Raw genomic sequence first — 27,497 nt, 5'->3', positions numbered from 1 at the left:
ATTAAAAGAAATAAATCACTCACAAGAGAATAAATATTGCATAATTCTATTTATATAAGATATCTAACACAGTAAAATTCACAGAAACTGAGTGTAAAACAGTAGTTTCCAAGACTAAAAGAATGGGGAAGTGGGGCATTGCAGTTCAATGAGAAACTACAGTTTCAGATGTACAAGGTGAAAAAGTTCTAGAGATCTGCAGTACACACTGTGCTCATATTAGTTTACTGTCCACTTCAAAATTTGTTGATCACAAAAACGAAAGAAATAGGATTAAAGATAGAACAAAACAGAAGATAATTTTAATATTAAATAAGATCTCTGTTAATTCACTGACTGATGAAAAGCATAAAATGTACTACTAATTTTTGACAGTTTATTACTCGAAGGACTAGACGTGTGATAAGGTCTTTGCAAGAACAACTGATGAGAAAATACTTTTCAAATACACTTTGTCTTGGAGACTGCAAAATAATATTTTAAATATAACACTTAATATATCCAAGTACTTGAGAATACATGCCAGTATACAAGGTAGTCCATTAGCTGTGTTTATTTCAGAATCATAGAGACTTACTTTAATCAAAGATTGTTTTGTTCATGTAAGAAAATTTAAAAACAACTACCCAATAGGAGAAAAAATTGGTCAACTCAGTAGTACGAAGTAAAATACACACTGGCCTTAGAATTCCCTAAACCCCCTCCCCCTGACACCTAGGGAAGAAACCATGACTTGTAAAGATTACAGCCTGTCAGACTAGAAAAATAAATAGAAGGAATATAATTGGAAAAGAAGTAAAACTGTCACTATTTGTAGATGACATGATCTGTACACACAAAGTCCTAAAGATGCTACCAGAAAACTACTGCTGCTACTGCTGCTGAGTCGCTTCAGTCGTGTCCGACTCTGTGTGACCCCATAGACGGCAGCCCACCAGGCTCCCCCATCCCTGGGATTCTCTAGACAAGAACACTGGAGTGGGTTGCCATTTCCTTCTCCAATGCATGAAAGTGAAGTGTGAAAGTAAAGTCGCTCAGTTGTGTCTGACTCTTAGTGACCCCATGGACTGCAGCCTACCAGGCTCCTGTGTCCATGGGATTTTCCAGGCAAGAGTACTGGAGTGGGGTGCCATTGCCTTCTCCAAGAGAAAACTACTAGAGCTAATCAATGAATTTAGTAATGTCATTCAATGATTAAGTCAACAGATAATTCTGAACTGCTATTTCTCATGAACCCTTCTTGAAACTGGAAGATATATTTCAGCCAAATAAAAGATAACTGGAAAAACAGTGGGAAAGGGAAAAGTAGTTAGTGGTAAGTACTGAATCTTATTACCTGAAGAACTAAATATAAAAGAAACAGATTAGTATTATAAAACAAAATGTATATGCTATATACATTGACTACATAGAAAAACTGCTTAAAAATTAGAAGATCCTGATGTCCTCATTTTAGTATTTGAAGGTCAGAAGATACCATTTAAAAACTCAAATCAACTAAGAGAAATCTATGTACACTTAAGATTAAGATGCATCATTAATAAAAATAGTAGGAAAATATGAGGGAAAGAAAGATAAACATAATAATTTTACCATTTTTCATATTAGGAAATTGATAGATACTCCTTACAAAAAAAGAATTAAGGGTATTACACAAACTCTTGAAAGTATACAGTGCAGAAACAATGAAATATTTTCCCAAATACTGTAAGAGAAGCAAACACATAGTCTGTAGAATCCATATAGAGAATTATTAAAAATTATAAAGTATAATCTAAAATATTTAATAGATCCAATGTAATGGCCCTAACTTGCTTACTAAAAAAATTGCATATAAAGTAAAAGCCAATCCTATGCTGTACATTCTTAAGAGACATATCTAAAACAAAGTTATTCAGGAATATTGAAAAAAAAACGTGGGCAAATGCAAATCAAAAGTTAACCAGGAGACATAATCTTATTATCAAATAAGGTTGCATCCAAGACAAGGAAAATTAATCAGATAAGAGCACATTCATGATAAAAATATAACTACTATGAACATCAATGCACCTCACAAGAGCATCAATACTCATAAAATGAAGACTTCAGGCTATATAGGAGAGCTAGAGAGAGAGAGAAATTATCAGAACGCTTTATTAATCTCTTTAATCCAAACAAATAACATAGATGAAAAATGAGATAGAAGACCTAAATAATAATAATATAATTAATAAGGTAGAATTAAATGACAATACAGCTAATTTTATACCTTGAAGACAGAAAATACATCAACTTTCATTTTAAGGACCCTGGAACACTGACAACAATTGATCATATTAAGGCATAAAGAAAACCTGAATAAATCCCCCAAAGTAGAAATACAAATCTATTCTTTTATTAAAAATATTGTAAGGCAGGAGGAGTCCCAACCTCTTCAAAATGTTTAGTTCTTCTCATGGTTCAGTGTGGATATTCAAACTGATATAACAAAAATAAAGATATTACAGGCCAAAATCCATGTAATAAAACTAATACAATATTGTAAAGTTTAAAATTAAAATAAAATTTAAAAAAAAATTAAAAAAAAAACTAAAGCAGTGTTCAAAGGGAAATTAATAACCACAAATTCTTGTACAAAAAAGGGAGAGAACAAATTTTTTTTATTTTATTGAAGTACAGTTTTTTTTTAATTGTCACCCTGTTTATTTTTTTAATTTTATTTTATTTTTAAACTTAACAATATCGTATTGGTTTTGCCAAATATTGAACTGAATCCGCCACAGGTATACATGTGTTCCCCATCCTGAACCCTCCTCCCTCCTCCCTCCCCATACCATCCTTCTGGGTCGTCCCAGTGCACCAGCCCCAAGCATCCAGTATCGTGCATCGAACCTGGACTGGTGACTCGTTTCATACATGATATTATACATGTTTCAATGTCATTCTCCCAAATCTTCCCACCCTCTCCCTCTCCCACAGAGTCCATAAGACTGATCTATACATCAGTGTCTCTTTTGCTGTCTCGTATACAGGGTTATTGTTACCATCTTTCTAAATTCTGTATATATGCGTTAGTATACTGTATTGGTGTTTTTCTTTCTGACTTACTTCACTCTGTACAATAGGCTCCAGTTTCATCCACCTCATTAGAACTGATTCAAATGTATTCTTTTTAATGGCTGAGTAATACTCCATTGTGTATATGTACCACAGCTTTCTTATCCATTCATCTGCTGATGGGCATCTAGGTTGCTTCCATGTCCTGGCTATTATAAACAGTGCTGCGATGAACATTGGGGTACACGTGTCTCTTTCCCTTCTGGTTTCCTCAGTGTGTATGCCCAACAGTGGGATTGCTGGATCATAAGGCAGTTCTATTTCCAGTTTTTTAAGGAATCTCCACACTGTTCTCCATAGTGGCTGTACTAGTTTGCATTCCCACCAACAGTGTAAGAGGGTTCCCTTTTCTCCACACCCTCTCCAGCATTTATTGCTTGTAGATTTTTGGATTGCAGCCATTCTGACTGGCTTGAAATGGTACCTCATAGTGGTTTTGATTTGCATTTCTCTGATAATGAGTGATGTTGAGCATCTTTTCATGTGTTTGTTAGCCATCTGTATGTCTTCTTTGGAGAAATGTCTATTTAGTTCTTTGGCCCATTTTTTGATTGAGTCATTTATTTTTCTGGAATTGAGCTGTAGGAGTTGCTTGTATATTTTTGAGATTAGTTGAAGTACAGTTGATTTACAATGTTGTGCTTAATTTCTCCTATACATCAAAGTGACTTTTTAAATAGTCTTGTCAAAAATCAAAAACTTTGACTGTGCTAGTGAAAGTAGGAGAAAGCAGACACTCTTGTACATTGCTTGTGACAGGGTAAATTGGTGGACAAATGTATACATATAACTGATTCACTTTGCTGTATAGCAGAAACTAATACAACATTGTAAATCAACTATATTCCAACAAAAATTAATTTAAAAAATAAAAAAATGGATAAAACATGTGTTGGTGAGGGTAGGAGAAAGCAGGCATTCTTATACATTGCTTGTGACAGGGTAAATTAGTACAAATTCTAAAAAGGGCAATTTGGAAATATTGATCAAATTACAAATACACATACATTTTGACTTAGCAATCCCATTTCTAGAAATGGAACTTGTTAAGTATAGGATCCATGTGATATAACATGTATACATGGTTACTTTTGTTGCATTTCCTTTACAAGCAAAATGTTGAAAATATTATGAATGTCCATTCCTACCTCCTTACATAATTTAAGAAACATCAATATAATAAACTATTATTCACCATAAAAAGAATTAGGGAGCCCTTTTTTTCCCACTGATATAGAAGGATCTTGATCACTGCTAAGGAAGAAAGTTAAGCGCAATAAGTATAGTTCACTACCACCTATGTAAAAAATTGAGAAATATATTTGATTGTATATAATAAATATCTCTAACAGAGGGGGAAAAAAGACAGTGAACTCTGTGATTGGGAAACCTGGATAGGAAGGAAGTTTGAACCATACGAATCTTTTTTTTTTAAGTTACATATTAAGTATATAATCTGGTCATAGTGGAAATTAGGCTTCTAGGAACTCATCATTTTTTAAAAGTATGTACAATTTGAAATTAAAAGTAAGAATGAACTTAATCACCTCCACACCTTAGTCATGTCAGTCTTCTGACCCAGGTCATCATGCACCTCACCTGCCAAAACCAAAACTGAGAATTAAAAATAGATGAAATTGAAACTAGATTTACACATTTAGTTTGAAGAAATATACTTGTTTATTAAAGCACCACTACTAGATGACATTATGAGTTCAAACTTAAACAGTAACACTAGACATGGCAATTAACACAGAAAGATAGTCATTTGCCCAAAACAGAACTAAAATCAGTACACATTAATACAAAATAAGTCATAATTCTGTTTTTCTGTAAATTTTATCATTCTGTTGTTACATTATCTATGATGTTTGCACAAGGCAAGTTTTTGTCTTTCACTTTGTACACACTGTTGGGGAATCCAAAATGGTATGCAAGACAGACCAACTCTCATCAGTGCTATAGTGTGGTGAGTACATCTTTGTCTATATTGGTCTGGGCCAGACACATCTTTAATATCTGTAATGGCAAGGTCAAATTAGCATGTAAACATTAAACAATGTTAGAGCCTTCTGTAGTCAGAGAACATAGCCACCCATGCGCCAAACATTTAAAAGTAACTATTCTTAATATACAGCCAATATGTACTTACTACAAATATATTGGAAAATACAGGGATTTTTAAAACAGAAATGAAAATCTTAAAAAAAAAAATTTTCATTCCTGTTTTATGGATGACAGAACTGAAGAACAGAATATAAAGTGACATGTGAAAGTCACTCAGTTGCATCCAACTCTGTGCGACCCCATGGACTATACAGCCCATGGAATTCTCCAGGCCAGAATACTGGAGTGGGAAGCCATTCCCTTCTCCAGGGGCACCTCTCAACCCAGGGATCGAGCCCTGATCTCCCACATGATTCAACTAAGACTAAAAAGTCAGCATAGTATAGTAGTAGTGTTAGTCACTCAGTCGTGTATGACTATTTGTGACGCTGTGGACTGTAGCCCAACAGGGTGCTCTGTTCATGGAATTCTCCAGGCAAGAATACTGGAGTGGGTTGTCATTCCCTTCTTCAGGGGATCTTCCGAACCCAGGGATTAAACTCAAGTCTCCTGCATAAAGGCAGATTCTTTATCCTCCGAGCCACCAGGGAAGCCCATAGTAGGTTTTTAATTCAAATCTCTCTCTTTTCATTATTCAATACAAACATGCATGCTAAGTCGCTTCAGTTATGTGCAACCCTTTGGACCACAGCCTGACAGGCTTTTTTGCCCAGGGGGACTCTCCAGACAAGAACCACAGGAGTGGGTTGCCATGCCCTCCTGAAAGGGATTTTCCCAACCCAGGGATCGAAATGGCATCTCTTACGTCTCCTGCAGGTTCTTTGCCACTAACACCACCTGAGAAGCCCCTCACCATACAAGAGTATGACCCAAAAAAGCACTAATAAAGAGTTACTGGTGGTTTTTCTGGGGCTCAGGTATAAATCTAGAATACAGTGAGGCTGCTATATGGGAGGAATCCCTGAGCTAGTGAATGAACCTCACCCAGCACCTGGAATTTAAATACCAAACTCACCACAGTTATATTCTACTCATTACCCCCTATGCTATAACTCTGATAAATGATAAAAGCAAACAAACTGTCTTTGTGTAAAATGGTGTTCTCAAAGAAAGCCTCTTCATAAGGCTGGTGATGAAGCAAAGAAAAACTCAAGTCTAAGAAAATGATAGATCTGAGAAAGAAAACAGAGCTTTAGGTAAATAAGAATGGACTATAAAAATTTCCCAAGGCCTGGATCTATGGCATAAACAAGACCAACTGTATGGGGGGAAAATGATTCTGGAACAATCTATGAGTTCTTTAGTAAGAATATATTTTACTGACATTATAAATTGGAAAGGCTTTATAAATTAAAGGTCTAAAGGGGTTGTTAAATCTTTCAGTTACTTTCCTGCCTTTTATGAGGGAAATTACAAGCTCTCAAAGATCATGGCATCTGGTCCCATCACTTCATGGGAAATAGATGGGGAAACAATGGAAACAATGTCAGACTTTATTGTGGGGGGCTCCAAAATCACTGCAGATGGTGATAGCAGCCGTGAAATAAAAAGACGCTTACTCCTTGGAAGCAAAGTTATGACCAACCTAGATAGCATACTAAAAAGCAGAGATATTACTTTGCCAACAAAGATCCATCTAGTCAAGGCTATGGTTTTTCCAGTGGTCATGAATATATGTGAGAGTCGGACTGTGAAGAAAGCTGAGCGCAGAATTGATGCTTTTGAACTGTGGTGCTGGAGAAGACTCTTGCAAGTCCCTTGGACTACAAGGAGATCCAACCAGTCCATCCTAAAGGAGACCAGTCCTGGGTGTTCATTGGAAGGACTGATGCTGAGGCTGAAAGTCCAATACTTTGGCCACCTCATGAGAAGAGTTGACTCATTGGAAAAGACCCTGATGCTGGGAGGGACTGGGGGCAGGAGGAGAAGGGGACGACAGAGGATGAGATGGCTGGACGGCATCACCGACTCGATACACATTAGTTTGGGTGAAATCCAGGAGTTGGTGATGGACAGGGAGGCCTGGCGTGCTGCGATTCATGGGGTCGCAGAGTTGGACACGACTGAGCGACTGAACTGAACTGAACTGAATATCATAGGATTTGTAAATTTGGAGATTTGCAAAGATCTTGGGATATATATATTGTGAAAATCCAGGGACTTTTCTAATAACAGCCCCTGTGACAAACATCAGTTCAGTTCAGCCGCTCAGTCATGTCCGACTCTTTGAGACCCCATGAATTGCAGCACGCCAGGCCTCCCTGTCCATCACCACCTCCCGGAGTTCACTCAAACTCATGTCCATCAAGTCAGTGATGCCATCCAGCCACCTCATCCTCTGTTGTCCCCTTCTCCTCCTGCCCCTAATCCCTCCCAGCATCAGAGTCTTTTCCAATGAGTGAACTCTTTGCATCAGGTGGCCAAAGTATTGGAGTTTCAGCTTTAGCATCAGTGACAAACATATTTCAAATAAATCTTGGTCCCAATGTCTTAAAGTTTCCTTAGGATAATTTCCTAGAAGTGATATTGTTTCTATTATATTACCAATAAGTGCCATGGCAAAAGAATACAAAAGGCCTACAAAATTCAAAATGACTCCAATACTCCAACAAAATATTTTTCATTTAAACTGCTCCTGGGTTGTATTTATCAAAAGCGTCTGAAAATAATATCAAAAGAAAAAATTTTAAGAAAATGTTCTATTTTATTTAGCATCTTCATAATATTAATAGTGATGTAAGAAAAATGCACAATGTAACTTAGGCCGTGTGGAAGTCCAGGTTGAATATTATCTGGTCTACTACCAGAGAAAGGTGGGGCAGGTGTGGACAGAAGAGAAGTGAGGAAACCATGGCAACCAGGGGTTATGGGGAGTGGAATAGCAGAGGGAGGTCAAAAGACAGGAGAGCATGAAAATCAACTTATATTTCTCAGTTTTGCTCAGGATCAAATCTTACTTTAAAATATTTGGCAATGTGTGAAGTTTCCCATCAGGAGACAAAGGAAAGGTTTCTCTCTCTCTCTTGGATTTTCTTTACTTCCTGAGATTTTTGTACTGAGAAACTGGACACTCGAGTTCAGTGAAGTGATACTGGGAATCCAGAGGAACCTGACAGGAGCCCTCTGGAGAGCTTCCGTGCTCTCAGAAGGAACTGCCAACTGGACTAAGTCGGGGTGACAAGGGTCACATGTAACTAACTAGAAAGGCTGATAATCCCCAACAGAGCAGGTATCCTAACAAAAGCATACAAATAGGAACTCAATATTGATGAAACAGGTTGTCTGACCACTAAAGGTAACCCTGTGCAGTGTGAATTTTCAGGAATGAGTCATAAATTCTTATAAACACAGACACTAACATCAATTGAGGGCTGTTAGGAAGCAAGTATAAAATACTGCTTTCGTTGAGATAAATCAGGCTCTGAAGAACTCCTCCTCCCTGGAATATGAGTCTATTAAGCACCACAGATCACACAGTTTTAGCAACGAAAGGAGCCTTGGACAGTATCTAAACTAACCCTCATGGGGTTACATGAATGGTAACAGATCCAAAGCTTTATTTGAATTATTCAACATTCACCCAATAAATATTTAGCAAGTGTTTATTATGTGCCGACCACTCTGGTGGATGCTGGTGGTCTCCATATTAATAAGAAAGCCAGAGATTTTTTTATTTAAAAAAAATAGGGTTTCTTAATTTTTTTAGGACTGTTAACAATAACAACAAAAAGGAAAGGTGTATCTTACCATAGATTCTCCCATTAATGGAACATTTTTTAAAAGTCATGATGTTTTGAGTGAGGGTGCCAGTCTTGTCAGAGAAAACATATTCAATCTGGCCTAGCTCCTCATTGAGAGTGGTCGTTCGAGCTTCAGCAGGTGTTGCCTTCCTGGAGTAATACATCTTCCGATCCCAGTTTATAAAATAACTGTGTCCCAGACGAATTACTTCCACACTTTCATCCATTTAAATGGAAAAAAAGAGAGAAATACTCCATCAATCTCAGAACATAAAAAGCTTTACCAAAGCAAGAAGTCTGCTAATGTCTTCAGAGTTTAGAAGAAAATGTGAATGCTCTGTTTCAAGGTCCTAGTGATCTTCCGAGACATGTCAGCAGAAAATGTTCAAAGTCATTTCCTTGTAGCACCTTGAAACAATGGGCTGACTTGGCATAAAGCCTTCAGGAAAGTTCCATGCTTCTCTATTTACATTAAACAGGCCCAGGCCCAGTGGAGATTTCTTGTGTAGCCTACCAGTTATTTGATGTGGCTTCATTTTACCAAAAGAGGTAAAAAGGAGTCCCTCCATGAAGCACTAAGCGAACCATAGTAGATATTGAGTAAAAACAGGGTGTATTGTCATATTACTTTGCCCATTTACCAGAAAAAGAGCATTGTCTTATGATCTAGTGGTGATTTATGACTTTCCAGTTCCAGAAGTGGAATTTCTAAAGCCAAGAGTATAATATTTTTCAGTCTTTGTCATACACAAGGCCAAATCAACTTTCAAAAAAATTACAACAATGTAAGTTTCTACCATTAGATTATTGAAAATTATCTTTTAGTCTATGCCAAGTCAAATGGCATTTTATTACTGTTTATTGCATTTCTTTTCTTATCAATGAATTGAATATCTGTTTCAAGTTTTATTGGCCAGTTATATGTCTTCCTGGAATTATCTAATTGCATTGCCTTCCTAGTTCATCTTTCCTATTCAGGTATTAGTGTATTTCTTATTGATTTATATATATGGAATATATATCTATATACATTATATCAATATGATACACAGTTTATCATTCATCTTTTATTTCTGTTTCCACTATTTTTGACACAAAGAACTTCTCCCTTTTTAATCAATCAAATTTATCAATAGTTTACAGTTTCTGCTTATAGCTTCTTTGGGGGAATTTTTGCTTAGATAAGCCTTCCCTATGGCAAGATTATATATATATATACAGATATCTATACTTTTCTTCCAGTTTTTTAATTTTTTCCACATTTAATTCTTTCTCGCAATTAGAATTTTCTGAAGTTATGACATGCATATGAGAAGCTAATTTCAATTTTTACCAAATGTATTCATCACTATTTGTTGAACAATGAATCCTTTCCCCTATTGTGTTAAGATGACTCCATGTCACATAAAGATTACTTCCTAACTAGAATCTGTTTCGGGTATTTCAATTTTGTTGCTTAATGTGTGATTTAATTTATCTCATGTTTTCATTATTGTAGCTTCATAAAATTTGGCATACGAGGTAAGAAAATCTTCATTCTCTTCTTTTAAAAAAATTCTTACCTGTAATCACTAATTTATACCTCTTGATAAAATTAATGTGTTCATCAAATAAACTTTAGAATCACTGTATCAACTTTCTCATAAAACTTACTTGAGACTTTTATTAAATTTATATTAAACTCAATTATTTGAAAAGAATGAGTATTTTATAATAAATATCACTTAAAGAAGGATAACTCTTCCGAGGAGTTCAACTTTTAAAAAGTACTTTTATTGGTAAAGAGTTATAGTTTAGTTTTGTTTTGTTTTTGCACATAGGTCCACACCATAGCTTGACAGATTCCTTCCTAGACATTTTATCTTTTTATTGATGAGATAATTTTTAATTGCTTTGGTTTAATGTGTTTTAATAAAAGAAGCTTTCCTTAATATTAAAAAAAAGTGATTATGTGACAAAATTCAACATTTCACTGAATTATTTTACTGAGTTTTACAGAGTTATTCTATGGATTTTCAAGGTTTATAATCACATTTTCTCTGCTCTTCCTCTCTAAATGGTTTATTTTGGTTTCATGTCTCATTTTTTTTTAATATTTTAGTTGCATGACTTAGTACATTAACAAGGACATCCAGAACAGTATAAAATAGTAATGATAAAGCAAGGACTCGTAGCTTATTTCTGATCTTTGTGGGAATTAAGCTTTGGTTTTCTCATCTGTAAACTAAGTTGAAAGCAGCCTGATTATGCTAACTCTGAACATATATCTCCTAAAAGACAAAAGATGACACACAAGTTCTTTCTGCACATTAAATCCTATACATCAAATTGACAAACCATTAGCCAGATTCATCAAGAAACAAAGGGAGAAAAATCAAATCAATAAAATTAGAAATGAAAATGGAGAGATCACAACAGACAACACAGAAATACAAAGGATCATAAGAGACTACTATTAGCAATTATATGCCAATAAAATGGACAACTTGGAAGAAATGGACAAGTTCTTAAAAAAGTACAACTTTCCAAAACTGAATCAGGAAGAAATAGAAAATCTTAACAGACCCATCACAAGCACGGAAATTGAAACTGTAATCAGAAATCTTCAAGCAAACAAAAGCCCAGGTCCAGACAGCTTCACAGCTGAATTCTACCAAAAATTTAGAGAAGAGCTAACACCTATCCTACTCAAACTCTTCCAGAAAATTGCAGAGGAAGGTAAACTTCCAAACTCATTCTATGAGGCCACCATCACCCTAATACCAGAACCTGATAAAGATGCCACAAAAAAAGAAAACTACAGGCCAATATCACTGATGAACATAGATGCAAAAATCCTTAAAATTCTACCAACCAGAATCCAACAACATATTAAAAAGATCATACATCATGACCAAGTGCGCTTTATCCCAGGCATGCAAGGCTTCTTCAATATCCACAAATCAATCAACATAATACACCACATTAACAAATTGAAAAATAAAAGCCATATGATTATCTCAATAGATGCAGAGAAAGCCTTTGACAAGATTCAACATCCATTTATGACAAAAACTCTCCAGAAAGCAGGAATAAAAGGAACATACCTCAACATAATAAAAGCTATACATGACAAACCCACAGCAAACATTATCCTCAATGGTGAAAACATTGAAAGCATTTCCCCTAAAGTCAGGAACAAGACAAGGGTGCCCACTTTCACCACTACTATTCAACACAGTTTTGGAAGTTTTGGCCACAGCAATCAGAGCAGAAAAAGAAATAAAAGGAATCCAAATTGGAAAAGAAGAAGTAAAATTCTCACTCTTTGCAGATGACATGATCCTCTACATAGAAAACCCTAAAGACTCCACCAGAAAATTACTAGAGCTAATCAGTGAATATAGTAAAGTTGCAGGATATAAAATCAACACACAGAAATCCCTTGCATTCCTATACACTAATAATGAGAAAAGAGAAAGAGAAATATAAGGAAACAATTCCATTCACCATTGCAACGAAAAGAATAAAATACTTAGGAATATACCTAATGAAACAAAAGACCTATATATAGAAAACTATAAAACACTGGGTAAAGAAATCAAAGAGAACACTAATAGATGGAGAAATATACCGTGTCCATGGATTGGAAGAATCAATACAGTGAAAATGAGTATAGTACCCAAAGCAATCTATAGATTCAATGCAATCCCTATTAAGCTACCAACGGTATTTTTCACAGAGCTAGAACAAATAATTTCACAATCTGTATGGAAATACAAAAAACCTCGAATAGCCAAAGCAATCTTGAGAAAGAATAATGGAACTGGAGGAATCAACCTGCCTGTCTTCAGGCTCTAATACAAAGCCACAGTCATCAAGACAGTATGGTACTGGCACAAAGACAGAAATATAGATCAATGGAACAAAATAGAAAGCCTAGAGATAAACCCACGGACCTATGGACACCTTATCTTTGACAAATGAGGCAAGAATATACAATGGAGAAAAAACAATCTCTTTAACAAGTGGTGCTGAGAAAACTGGTCAACCACTTGTAAAAGAATGAAACTAGAACACTTTCTAACACCATACACAAAAATAAACTCAAAATGGATTAAAGATCTAAATGTAAGACCGGAAACTATACAACTCTTAGAGGAGAACACAGGCAAAACACTCTCCGACATAAATCACAGCAGGATCCTCTATGACCCACCTCCCATAATATTGGAAATAAAAGTAAACAAATGGGACCTAATTAAAATTAAAAGCTTCTGCACAACAAAGGAAACTATTAGCAAGGTGAAAAGGCAGCCTTCAGAATGGGAGAAAATAATAGCAAATGAAGCAACTGACAAAGAATTAATTCAAAATTATACAAGCAACTCCTACAGCTCAATTCCAGAAAAATAAATGACCCAATCAAAAAATGGGCCAAAGAACTAAACAGACATTTCTCCAAAGAAGACATACAGATGGCTAACAAACACATGAAAAGATGCTCAATATCACTCATTATCAGAGAAATGCAAATCAAAGCCACAATGAGGTACCATTTCATGCCAGTCAGAATGGTGGCTATCCAAAAGTCTATAAGCAATAAATACTGGAGAGAGTGTGGAGAAAGGGGAACCCTCTTACACTGTCGGTAGGAATGCAAACTAGATCAGCCACTATGGAGAAGAGTGTGGAGATTCCTTAAAAAACTGGAAATAGAACTGCCATATGACCCAGCAATCCCACTGCTGGGCATACACACCGAGGAAACCAGAATTGAAAGAGACACGTGTACCCCAATGTTCATCACAGCACTGTTTATAATAGCCAGGACATGGAAGCAACCTAGATGTCCATCAGCAGATGAATGGATAAGAAAGCAGTGGTACATATACACAATGGAGTATTACTCAGCCATTAAAAAGAATACATTTGAATCAGTTCTAATGAGGTGGATGAAACTGGAGCCTATTATACAGAGTGAAGTAAGCCAGTAAACACCAATACAGTATACTAACGCATATATATGGAATTTAGAAAGATGGTAACGATAACGCTGCATGCGAGACAGCAAAGGAGACACAGATGTATAGAACAGTCTTATGGACTCTGTGGGAGAGGGCGAGGGTGGGACGATTTGGGAGAATGGCATTGAAACATGTATAATACCATATGTGAAACGAAACACCAGTCCAGGGTTGATGCATGATACAGGATGCTCAGGGCCAGTGCACTGGGATGACCCAGAGGGATGGTATGGGGAGGGAGGTGGGAGGGGGATTCAGGATGGGGAACACGTGTACACCCGTGGTGGATTCATGTTGATGTATGGCAAAACCAATACAATATTGTAAAGTAATTAGCCTCCAATTAAAATAAGTAAATTTATATTAAAAAAATAAATCCTATGTATCTAGTTCTATAAGTATATGACATACCTACATCTCCCTTTACAGAAATGGTATGGTGTCAGTTCATTTTCTATTTAAATGGTAATACTTTTTTTCACACAAACTAAAAAAGCACACTGTAACTCTGTAGAATCATAAAAATAAATGTCATACTCTGCATGTATTTATTTTACGTTACCCAGTTACAATCTAATTTTAATTTCATTCCCACCCCACTTGCTTGTAAGTTCCTTGCTAGCTGTTCTAATCAGCTTTGCTCTTCCTATTCCATTCACTCAGAAAGCATTAGCACATATCATAAACTAGCCACAATGCCTGACCTGTCATAGGTAGTCAGTTAGTGTTGAATGAGTGAATCCTGACCCTTTATTCCCCAATTTCACCAGTAAGGACATTAAGACCTACAGAGACTGTGAATAACCCAAGGTCACACAATCACAGAACCAAGACTAGAATTCAGGCATCTGGTAAAGTCAATGCATACCAGACCTGGAGAGTGCCATAAAAAATGGCATTATGCATTGTCATAATGTGAGTAACTGTTCAATCACTTGACATTTTCATTTATTTAAAGGTAAAGCATCTCCCTAAAAATCTAAGCAAAATGAATGGAGAACAGAATTTAATCCTGTGTTATGGTTCAAGTTGGTGGAAGTATTCTTAATTAATTTTAATTCTTAGACCTTAAAATAGTCTATAGAGAAGAAGGTATCTTTTTTGTTTGGAAAAGGAGGATTTAGGAGAGTCACAGTGGAACATTCACCCCTTTGCTTTATAATAGCAGAGAAAAGGAGACAAATGTTCCAGAGTTAGTATAATCAAACTGTTTAGTGTTTTCTGCCTGGATGCTCAAAGAGCAGGGCTTATGATTTCCCCCATTCTGTGGCAAAATAAGCAACATGGAAACGAGTTTCTTTTGCTTTAGAAAAAAACACTCAAAAGCTAATTCCTTGGGAGTACAGCAATTACATTTCTTAAGATGGTGTATTAAAAAACTGTAGCTGGTTATATTTTAACACTATAGATAAACTGACAGCATAGAAATACCCTGCCAAAATCAACGTATTATGCTCACATGGAATTGTTAACCATTCAATGTAAATTCTGCACCGTTATCCTTTAGTGACACTGCGCTAATTTATTCCTTGAACCTTTGGAAAATTTTGTAGAAAACCTTCATCCCTCCAATCAGAAATACCTGGACTTCTCTTTTTCCAGATCTTGGTATGAGCAACCTGAAATCCCCCAGAATGCTTTTTGCCTCAACTTTATGTCAGGCTGACCTCAGATCACTGTTCTTATTTGGTGAGGAAAAAAGCTCATATTATCTTCATCAATACCATGGCTTACCAACAGGTAGAAAATTCTAGTGTCTTTTGATGTTTTGGCTGATTAATAAATCATGTACAACTTAGACGTAGACACTGTGCCAAGTGTTAGAATACTTGGGTTTGGATCTTGGTTCTGTCCCTAATCAGCTTTACAATCCTGAGAAAATCATCTCATTTATGAAAGAAGTTCAACAGCAATAACTTCAAAAGATTTGGGGAGGGGGAGATGTAAATGAGATAATGTATGTGAAAGCACTTTATGTAAAATACAAATGTCTATTTTACATTAATTGTCTAGAGGTAAGGTGATATTATTTGGAGCAGAAAGTAACTCAGAAGTCAATTATTTTAATCCTCCCGTTTTACAGCAAGTATTTCCTAGGCAAACTAGGGCACAGAGAATCCAAGTACTTTCTCCAAGGTCACACAGCTATTAGTGGCAAAAATATCAGAATGTGAACTTGGACTATTCCAAACAGGTTTTCTTTCTGCCACGGCAGGGAACACATTAGAAGGAAAAAGGACCTGGGAATCTTGGTCTTTAAAAAACAATATTAGAAATCATAAAATGAAAAATACCAATACACTTCAAAGAAAGAGTATATACGGAATATACTTCCTTTGTGAGGACACATGAAACTGCTCATGTGCAGATGGTAAGTCACTCTGAGCGTCTATTGTTCATTTCCACATAAAAGAAAAGCTATAAAAGCTGACCATAGCTCCTCTGGCAAAGAGCAAGATTTACTACAGACTTCATAATTGGATACAAGCATGAGAGGTCCTCAGAATCAAAGACAAGCCAGTAGGATACATTTTAAATAGAGCCTGCTCTGACCACAGTTCCAGAAGGCCCAAAGTAATTTGTGGTGTTGTGGCCACATGCCACTATTTCAAGTCAATTTCCCACAACTTGACATTTCAGTTTCCTGACTGCTATCCAAAATAAGGGTGGATTTTGTGCATTAAACTTCCCCAGCTTCATCAGAGCGAGGATTTTGGAAAGAGAGAAAAAGAAGCTCATAAAAATTAGTAGAGATTTAGAGCTGGTGATTTTGTGTATTGTTAAAATACTGGTGATGAGGAATGTCAAACAACCAAGTCTCATCTTGGCTCCAGTGTCTTTGGGATTGTCCGCCTCAGTCTTGGCAGGATTAGGATCAAAACTGTCTCAGGTACAGATTCTAGGGCCAACTTGTAACTTTTATCAAACACATACATAAACACACACACTCACAGAGTGCTTATGTATAGATAGACAGGCAGACCATTTTAGCCCTAGTTTATAGGACCAAATCTAGAAATGACAAATCAAGTTGTAGAGGGAGTAATAAGCCAAACTTCTTTTTCAACAATGAATAAGCACCAACAACCAACCATATTTCAACTCCTTCATATATTCACTGATAGTTACTAATAAAAATAGAAAGAATTAATATTCACTGATCTCTTATAATGTGTCAGGCATTTGTCTAAGAGCATTATAGGTTTGCTTACTCTCTATACTACCTTTTAAAGTAGAACTATTACTTTCTCCATGTATAAAACGAGGACACTGAGGTACCAGGAAGTAAAGTAACTTGCTCAAGGTTATGGAACTAGGAAGTGGTAGCACAAGGTCTAAATCCTGGTATCTGGAGCCAGACTAGTACCAAGAAGGCATCATCTCAATAGATCCCCCCAAATATTTTTCTGTTTCTTTCCCAACATCAACCCAATTCTAATTCATTAGGTTGCATGAGACTACACGGTAGTCCATGTATTCCAGAGGAAAACATTCCTAAGAAACCAAATCAAATCAAGAAGAAAATAAAATGCATCTATTGTTAATTTGAAAATGTGAAACTTAAGCAGATTAAACAGCTTAGTTGCCTCATTTGTAACAGATGTGGCAGATCATGAACAGTTAGAGACTTCTATCTCACTGCTGTAATTTTAAGACAAACAAAAATGATTACATAGAACACAGGCTTTTGACAAAATGGTTTCAAAGAACAAACTCTCATCTTACCTCACATATAATGAAATGGGTACCACTGTATTAAGGATAATAATATATGACCAGAATGTTAAGAATCCTGAGAACACAGAGTTCTTCTCTCCCTCATTCCAAAAGAGGAAAGTTCTGAATTGGTTCCCAACTTGATTCTCCCAGATTGAATTTCCAATCGCAAGAATAGTTCCCAAGCATATCAGAAATCCAAAAATCTGAAATGAGTATAGAAGTCCAGTTAAGGTTAACTTGAATCCCAACTAGTCATATCAACACAAGGCAATTACACTTCTAATTCCAATTGTTATTTGAAAATCAAGTTATACAAAGCTCATCTAAGTATCATTAATCATATGAGTAAAATGTAATATGCTTACATTGGGAACTTGGCTAAATATTTTACATATACATTTTCTCACTTAATTCTCCCATTAACTTTCTGAGATAGGAAAAAAACATTCACACTTTACAGGCAAAAAACAAAAAACAGACAGGTTATATAACTTGTTTATGGCCACAAAGCTAATAACTTCACATCCTCTATTTGTGAGGTATGCATGTGTTTAAGTGGCTTCCAAAGATTAAGGGCTTCCCAGGTGACGCAGTGGTAAAGGATCTGCTGCCAATGCAGGAGACGCAAGAGACATGGGTTCCCTACCTGGGTCGGGAAGATCCACTGCAGTAGGAAATGGCAATCCACTCCAGTATTCTTGCCTGGAAAATTCCATGTACAGAGGAGCCTGGAGGGCTACAGTCCATGGGCTCACAAAGAGTCGGACACGACTGAGCGCGTGGGTGCGCGCACACACATACACACACACACACACACACACACAGAAGCACAAGAAGTACAAGAAGATGTCCTGACTTGCTCTAGTCAGTTCCAGTTTAATCTACTGTCCAGCTGTAATATTAACAGTATTCCCTTCTTTCACCTTCAAAAGCATCCTGGTAAATGAAAAATTATATGGTAACCCAAGGCACAAAAGCAAAAGGAAGAAAACATCAGTAATAAAAGACCTTCTCAGACTAGTCAAGTCTCTGGCTACAGATCTAGCTACACAATGATTCCTTGAAGTCAACAAGAAAGATAAGGGTTAGTTAAAATACTGCAGGACATACACTAAAAATTTTCAGGTTGCTTTTGAGATTCAAAAAAAAAGTAGAAAGCAACCTCAAAATTTTTAGCCAACCCCTACATTTGCAAATACTCTATCAGTATTAGCAAAGCAGACATTTTGGAGGCAACGAGGCCCCAAATGCAAAATCTCCAAATACAAATTCCACAAGAAGAATGAAGATTTCTGAAAGAAATCTCATCAGAATGCAAGAAACATATTCAGATAATGATTGTGATATTGCCTAATTTTGTTATAATAACTTACCCATAGTACTAGAGTATTCATCAGTCTATCAATGCTTGTCCTCTTAAACTTTGTCTTACCACTGTTCTGCATTAGTTTAGTGTCAGGACCTGCAAAAGAAAAAAGGAAAGAAAAATAACTTTGAAATGATTAGATTATGTATTATTATTATTAATTCCTAAGAATATCAAATGTTCCTGAAAGGAAAATAACGTTTTTCCAAAATAATTTGAGTTTTATTAAGAGTAGGATTCTTAAGTTTTCTATGATGATGGAATTCCAGTTGAGCTATTTCAAATCCTAAAAGATGATGCTGTGAAAGTGCTGACCTCAATATGTGAGCAAATTTGGAAAACTCAGCAGTGGCCACAGGACTGGAAAAGGTCAGTTTTCATTCCAATCCCAGAGAAAGGCAATGCCAAAGAATGCTCAAACCACCACACAACTGCACTCATCTCATACGCTGGTAAAGAAATGCTCAAAATTCTCCAAGCCAGGCTTCAGCAATACATGAACCACGAACTTCCAGATGTTCAAGCTGGTTTTAGAAAAGGCAGAGGAACCAGAGATCAAATTGCCAACATCCATTAGATCATCGAAAAAGCACGAGAGTTCCAGAAAAACATCTATTTCTGTTTTATTGACTATGCCAAAGCCTTTGACTGTATGGATCACAAGAAACTGTGGAAAATTCTGAAAGAGATGGGAATACCAGACCACCTGACCTGCCTCTTGAGAAACCTGTATGCGGGTCAGGAAGCAACAGTTAGAACTGGACATGAACAACAGACTGGTTCCAAATAGGAAAAGGAGTACGTCAAGGCTGTATATTGTCACCCTGTTTATTTAACTTATATGCAGAGTACATCATGAGAAATGCTGGACTGGAAGAAACACAAGCTGGAATCAAGATTGCCGGGAGAAATATCAATAACCTCAGATATGCAGATGACACCACCCTTATGGCAGAAAGTAAAGAGGAACTAAAAAGCCTCTTGATGAAAGTGAAAGTGGAGAGTGAAAAAGTTGGCTTAAAGCTCAACACTCAGAAAACTAAGATCATGGCATCTGGTCCCATCACTTCATGGCAAACAGATGTGGAAACAGTGTCAGACTTTATTTTGGGGGGCTCCAAAATCACTGCAGATAGTGACTGCAGCCATGAAATTAAAAGATGCTTACTCCTTGGAAGGAAAGTTATGACCAACCTAGACAGCATGTTAAAAAGCAGAGACATTACTTTGTCAACAAAGGTCCGTCTAATCAAAGCTATAGTTTTCCCAGTAGTCATGTATGGATGTGAGAGTTGGACTATAAATAAAGCTGCGTGCCAAAGAATTGATGCTTTTGAACTATGGTGTTGGAGAAGACTCTTGAGAGTCCCTTGGACTGCAAAGAGATCCAACCAGTCCATCCTAAAGGAGATCAGTCCTGAGTGTTCATTGGAAGGACTGATGTTGAAGCTGAAGAAACTCCAATACTTTGGCCACCTCATGCGAAGGGTTGCCTCATTTGAAAAGACCCTGATGCTGGGGAAGACTGAGGGCAGGAGGAGAAGGGGAAGACAGGATGAGATGGTTGGATGGCATCACCGACTCAATGGACATGAGTTTGGGTGAACTCCAGGAGTTGGTGATGGACAGGGAGGCCTGGAGTGCTGCAGTTCAGGGGGTCAGAGCGTCAGACACGACTGAGCGATTGAACTGATGATGAAACAATTGACTCTCAACTGATATCTTTAACAATAATCCTGGAAACTGCAAGAGAATTGATCCCTTAGAACAGGATAAATCCAGACATAATTTGTAGCTAAAAGGTTTAAGAAATGCTTTTTTCCAAAAATCTATGTATGGATGTGCTTATAGTTTGAAGCAATTAAAGTCAATCAAATGGAGGAATGATTTGGAAATGTTTACAAGAATGTAGTAATAAACACAATTCAGAACACTGAAGTCAAAAATGGAAAGTTAGGGGAAAAAAATCAAATGCTGGATGTGTTTCCCAAAAAAGATTTTTGGTGGCTTTAATGGAGAAACTCCAAACAATACAACAGCAAGTAATTTAAACCTTTATTGGGTATTGCACACTGTTTATATGATATGCATTTTTGTAAGAGCAAGAATTGTCTTAAATATGGTGTTGAGATTTATTTCAAGTAATCCTTTTAAATCCCATGTTAAATATTTACTAACTGCCTTGTTCAAGAAATTCTAAGAATAATATTAGCTGCTTTAGAGGTAGATTATTAGATGACTAATAAAGACTATTAGATTATATTGCTAAGTAAATTCCTTATAAACAAAGATGCTCAATAGAAGTGATCACATTTTAATTATATCTGATTTCCCTAGTCTTCCCTCTCTACACCATCTTCCCACAATTACCACCAATCCATGTACCCACTTAATAGAGGAGGAGAGGGGGAAGGAGAGAAAGGAGAGAAAGGGGGTACACATGAAATTATACATCATTCTAGAAGTCAAGAAACAATGGGAACATTCTTAAAAGACTCCTTTACTTAAAAGACAAATTGGAGTAAAGACTGGGGTCTCATAACAATTCAGTCTTGAGTTAGAAATTGTATCCCAGTGTCCTTTTCCCAGCCAATGCTGGGCAAAGACCACCCACTTTTTCCCAGAATCGTTTATTAAAATCATCTGGACATTGAGGGTGGGAAGCATTTCTTTTAGTAAAGATCACAAAGGGCAAATAAAGTTTGTGATTGCTAAAAGCTGAAAATTGACAGACCAGTTTGGTGCTAAAAATTTACATTTCTTAGGCATACACACAGACTAGCAAAGAATCTGCTTAATGAGTTCTTAAGTACTTATTTAAATATAGCCACAGATGTTGAGACACACATCTCTTCTTCCCCTCATAGTCAAGATTTTGAAAGAATTTTCTTTACCCTTCAGCCTCTGATTCTTTGTCTCCAACTCATTTCTCAAGCTAGTTTCTGAGCCAATCACTCCACCAAAACAGATCCGGCATTGTCATCTATATCCTCCATGCCTTCTTTGACCTCTCAGCAGACTTCGACACTGTTGACTATTTCATCCTTTTGAAATACACTCTTCCCTTAGCTTCTGTTTTACAGTGTTCTGCTATTCCTCCTACCTCTTTGATAGCTGCTTCTTTGTTTTCCATTATGCTCACTCCTTTATTCTCAATCATTAAACAGTGAGACTTCTTAAAAATTAAGTATAGGCCATCTTCTTTTCCTTCTCAACCCACCTTCCCTGAGAAATCTAAGATCATAGCTCCAGTTAACATCTGTAGACCAAATGTGTATCTTCAGCTCAGATCGCTCCTCTGAGCTCTAAACTTATATATTTCATTGCCTATATGATATCTTCCCCTGGATGTTTCTAAGGCCCCTCAAGTGGCCCTTGTCCAGCCTAGCTTCTGCTCTTTCTCCAGGGTTCCTTATCTCAATGAATGGTACCACTCTCCATTCAGTTGTGAAAGGTGGGAGAAACCTCAGAGTCTAATCTATCCCATGACTCCCACTCTAATGCAAAGTATCATCACCTCTCAACTGGACTGTATGTAGGAAAAGCCTAGCAACTTTGTCTCCTGCATCTGCTACCATCCTATGTATACACTTTTTCCTGGATCCTATTGACCAACTTTAAAAATATTACAGGCAAAAGCAAAACTTTCCAGTTTAACACATACACATATCATCTGTATGAAAAACTGACAATGGCTTCTCAATGCTCTTAGGATAAAGACCAAAATTCTGAATACAGACCATAAGGGTCCTGGATGGTCCAACCTCTATCCCTGTCTCTAGGCACGTGCCCACTTCTATTCTCTAAGTTTTCCAAGTTCCACACTGGCCTTAAATTTTGCCTTTTTTTTTTTAACCTCCCCAGCCTCATTCCCACCATAGGGCCTTTGCCTATGGTGTGCCTTTTAGCTAGCTTGTTCTTTCCCCTCAGATTCCTCCACCATACACTCTTGTGAGTTCATGTTCTTTTTCTTTAGAGTACTTTTCTCAGTTTGATATTATACACTCATTACTATAATGATTTAAGAGTAATGCCTTTCTTTCCTACCAGACTCAAATCACATGAGTGAAGGGACTACACTTTTCTTGGTCACATTCTTGCAAAAAAGTAAGTAGCACAGTGCCTGCCACATAGCAGGTACCCAGTAAGTAACTGTTTAATGAATGAATTTATTTATTAAGTACCTACAATGTTTTAGGAAATATCTATATGTGCTTTTCACATCTTATTATCTCACTAATGCTTAAAACAAGCCAATAAATTAGGTATTATTATCTTTAGGTCAATAACAATGAAACTGAGGATTAAAGAATTTAAATAACTTGCCTGAGGTTTCCTTTTTTTATTTTTTATTTTTTGGCCTGTAAGCATCAGAGCCAAAATTAGAACCCAGATACATCTACTTCTAAAGCTTTTGCTCTTAACCACTATTTTTAAAGCCACATGAAATAGTCCATTAATTCATTAACTCACTGACTCAATCAATATGTAAGACTATGACTCATTCAGAGCTCAAACAGGAAATAGATGACACACTGAACAAGGATTATTAGAGGAAGGTATATTTATAAAGAGACTCTTTACAAAAGTACTGGTGGGTGTATAGGCCGTACAGGAGAAGTAAAATGTTAACATAGTAACCAAGCACTTCCTAGCAATCAAGATGTTTCTTCATCTACCCTAGAAGGGAGACATGAGGGGAGGGGTGGTTATTATACCCTAAAGGAGAGAGTTGTGTAAAGTTTGCAGCTTCTAAAGGAAGGGTGGCTTTATGTTGAGGGACCCAGCCAGCTTTAAGGGAGGCAGCTGGGGAAATAAATACCATGACCTCAGTCTTCTTCCTTTGATTTCTTCCCAGGGATCCCCAAAGACAGGACCAAAGTTCAAGGAAACCTATTAGTGTGAACCATACAGGTCAGCCTCCCAGGGCAGAGAGAAGAGTGTGAAGTGGTGACAGCAGATCTGCAGGGGCAAGTGGAATACAGCCAGCACAAAAACCTACTATGCACCAAGATGGTGCTGACTCCTATGGACCCCTTACATGGATAAGACTTCTACCCTTAGAAACAGGACTTTCTCCTGTCATGAGTTAAAAGAAAAGCCATTCCAGGGAGGCATGGCCTAGCTGTTAATGTATATTATAAAATCTTCATAAATTATAATTTGTAAAGTAAACCATGTTTATGTCAACTACACTTCTTACACAACCCTTAAGGGCAGGTATAACTAGAGTACTAATACAGAAAGAATAGTTAATTTGTTTGAGATAACTTTCATAAGATCTAGGCGTTCACATGGACCTAGTTCCCGAAGTTAGATGTCTCAAGACTTAGGGTGCTGAGACATTCCTTTGTTCAACTCTAGCACTGACAAAATCAACCATTCCTCTGCCTGCAATTATTCTAATTAAGCTTTCTATTAATATTTGTGCCTAGATGAAAGTTAATATAGGCATGCTCTGCTTTATAAGTATATATAATAAATAAATGCTCTGCCAGTGAACATTAAGATCACATCACAAAAGAGGGTGATTCCCCATTTCTCCCTGCCAAGATCCAAGAGCAGTACATTATCCAAACTCTCAGCCTATGGAGCAGATAGTGTACTCTGAATTGATGTCAGAAGAAGGGAAAAGCAGGGAAGGAAGGAAAATAGCAATTGTGAGGCATTCTCTTCCATATGCACTGCCTCTCTGAGCCTTTATAGTGACTCTCTAATGTACTCATTCCCACATTACAGCAGATAAAACTAAAGCTTAGGACTTTTAAGTAACCACGGTTTAACATCCTTCAGCTGGCAAACAAATCTGAACCCAGATACGTCCAATCCAAATTCTGTGAACTTTCTGTTATACTGTTTCAGAGGGGGACCTGTTCAATTTACCACTCCACTTTCTTCTATGGAGGAGCATTTCCACACAAAGCCAACATGATGAAGGAAAACCTGACCCCTGTGTGGCTCGCACCAGCTGTCCTAACATAACATGCTATAGCTGAACCACTGTCCTGAATGAGTCATTCCAAACAAGATCACACAAATGCAAACAAAACTTTGGGTTACAGCCCACTCCTAGGATGATGCACTTCCACTTCTCTAATGACAGGGAACAAACTGAGAAGGTCTTTCCCATCAGAGGACCTTGAAGGGCTTTCCTGGTTGTCCAGTGGTTAAGAATCTGCCTGCCATGAAGGAGACACAGGTTCTATCCCTGATCCAGGAAGATCCCACATGTGGCGGAGCAACTATGCCCGTGCACCATGAGTACTGAGTCCGCACTCTAGAGCCCAGGAGCCACAACTACTGAAGTCCACACACCCTAGAGCCCATGCTCTGCAACAAGAGAAGCCATCGCAATGAGAAGCCTGCACACATAGAAACTAGAGAATAATCCCCACTCATCACAACTAGAGAAAAATAGGCAGCAGTGAACACCCAGCACAGCCAGAAAACAATAAAAAATAAATAAAATTATTAAAAAAAAAATAAAAGAGACCTTCAAGAAATCTCTTCATTAAGCGTGACAATTGAAGTGGGAAGATAGGTTAATGTATAAGACTAGCATGCTTTTTCTCAATACAAGATGCAAAATAAGGAAATATATAATCAAGGGTTTATTCCCCTGACTAAAGAATAAAAGCATCTGATGAAAACATGATGAAACCAGATTCATTCCCAGATAAAATGACATATACTGCATCATTTCGAGGGATTTCTCAAGTCCTTATAATGGCAATGTCCCGATAGTGAGAGCCTTGCTAACACTCACAGCTGAGAGTATTTAGGAGGAATTCAAAGGATTTTTCTAGATTCGGAGCACTTTTGAGACTTTAATGAACATTTTGTTGTTGCTGAAGAAAGTCAGTTAAGAAAAACATTCCAATTTTGATTGCACATATAGTCAATGGGCCCAAAACACATCTTAATTTGGTGTCACAAGAAACAGGATTTTTAAAAGTCAAGGGCTAGCAATTGAAGCCATGAGTAAAAATTGAGAGGCTTTATGAAATGATGCTACTGCAAGCTTCCTTGGCAAGAAAGTGCCACCTTGGGCCCTTTAGAGATAAATTCAGTTCAGTTCAGTCGCTCAGTCGTGTCTGACTCTTAGCGACCCCATGAATTGCAGCACCCAGGCCTCCCTGTCCATCACCAACTCCCAGAGTTCACTCAAACTCATGTCCATCGAGTCGGTGGTGCCATCCAGAGATAAATTAGAGACAGGAAAAGTAGTAGCAGGAAGAGTAAGAGATGCTCCCCTTCCTCCCTCAAGCCCTACCCCCACCTCCAGCCCGCACAGTCCTTCCAGAAGCTGCTGGCCTGCTGAGAGATAGTAGAAGAAGCTCTGAAGTATACACAGAAATGACTGCAGGATCTCTAACAAGGCTTTTCTTAAAGGACTGCGTGAAATTGGCAAACTACAAAATCAACAACAGAGCCAGGACTTTCTTTCACGCTTGTCCTCCACTTTAAAGGCAGGCTGATTAATACATATGATGATAGGGATGATTGAGATGGGGTTAGAGAATAAGAAAATAAACATTAGGTATCTAGCATCTGAGTAATCAAGGCCCATGCACTCTCAAGAGTAAGTTCGTGATGTCAGTGGTTCCTTACAGAGTGGGGCCAGGCACACTGTTTCCAGAGCAGCGGTGTCTTACCCTGGTGCTCTACACTCTGTAGTCAACTCAGAAGGGCACTTGGCATGCTCATCCAACCTGGAGAGCCACAGACTGTGCCCATGCAGTTCTCAGGAAGAGTTCACCCACTGCACCCTGGGAAGTCCACTGTACCTGCAAAAATAACCATTCCAAAACACCAGCTGGTATTTCTCAGGACACAGCCCCTCAGGATTATCTTCTCATTGTTGAGGGAGTGCTTGCTGCCCTTCCAAGACAGAACTCCGGTGAATTTATCTAACTTGTTGTTAGGCGCCTCACACACAACAATCCCTGTAAAATACAAGAAACAAACATCTTTATGCCTCACCTGGAACTCTCTTTAGAAGCCTGCAATACCGTTAGCAGCCTACTTCTCACATACAGTTCATTTTCCTTCTCTTTTCAACAGCCCAGTGTCATATATATGAAAAAGTGAAAGTGTTAGTCACTCAGATGTGTCCAACTCTGTGAACCCCATGGACTGTAGCCCGGCAGGCTCTTCTGTCCATGAAATTCTCCAGGCAAGAATACTGGAGTAGACTGCCATACCGTTCTCACACACACACACACACACAAAGTCAAGCTAGGAAAAATCACCTGGGGCAGGGCACAAATGTTGTGAAACATGATTTTCTGCACTGTCCAAATAAGAATAGAAACCCCAAGAGCCATGGGATGTTTTTTCCTTTAAAAACAATCACTTTCATGTTGATATATGGCAAAACCAATACAATATTATAAAGTTAAAAAATAAAATAAAATAAATTAACAAAAAAACAATCACTTATCTCTACTTTTGGTTTGAAACAAATGATTTTTGGAAAGATAAAGCAGAGGTGATCCT

General features: G+C 37.3%; 1 protein-coding gene across 8 annotated transcripts in view; it reads right to left on the bottom strand.

Moving 5' to 3' along the window:
- The window catches only part of ATP8B4 (ATPase phospholipid transporting 8B4 (putative)), a 348,133-nt gene that overhangs the window by 93,551 nt on the left and 227,085 nt on the right, over nt 1-27,497 (bottom strand). For all 8 annotated transcript variants that reach the window (XM_061428804.1, XM_061428800.1, XM_061428806.1 and 5 more), the window contains 5 exons: nt 26,786-26,944; nt 19,006-19,094; nt 17,639-17,835; nt 8,914-9,122; nt 4,655-4,698 (listed from right to left, as the gene is read on the bottom strand). In XM_061428804.1, the coding sequence (XP_061284788.1) occupies nt 4,655-4,698; nt 8,914-9,122; nt 17,639-17,835; nt 19,006-19,094; nt 26,786-26,944 (698 nt within the window). The remainder of the gene's footprint in view (nt 1-4,654; nt 4,699-8,913; nt 9,123-17,638; nt 17,836-19,005; nt 19,095-26,785; nt 26,945-27,497) is intronic.

The sequence above is a fragment of the Bos javanicus genome, chromosome 10 (assembly GCF_032452875.1).
Source record: "Bos javanicus breed banteng chromosome 10, ARS-OSU_banteng_1.0, whole genome shotgun sequence".
In the NCBI taxonomy this organism is placed as follows: domain Eukaryota; kingdom Metazoa; phylum Chordata; class Mammalia; order Artiodactyla; family Bovidae; genus Bos; species Bos javanicus.
This window is presented reverse-complemented; position numbering and strand designations above follow the sequence as displayed.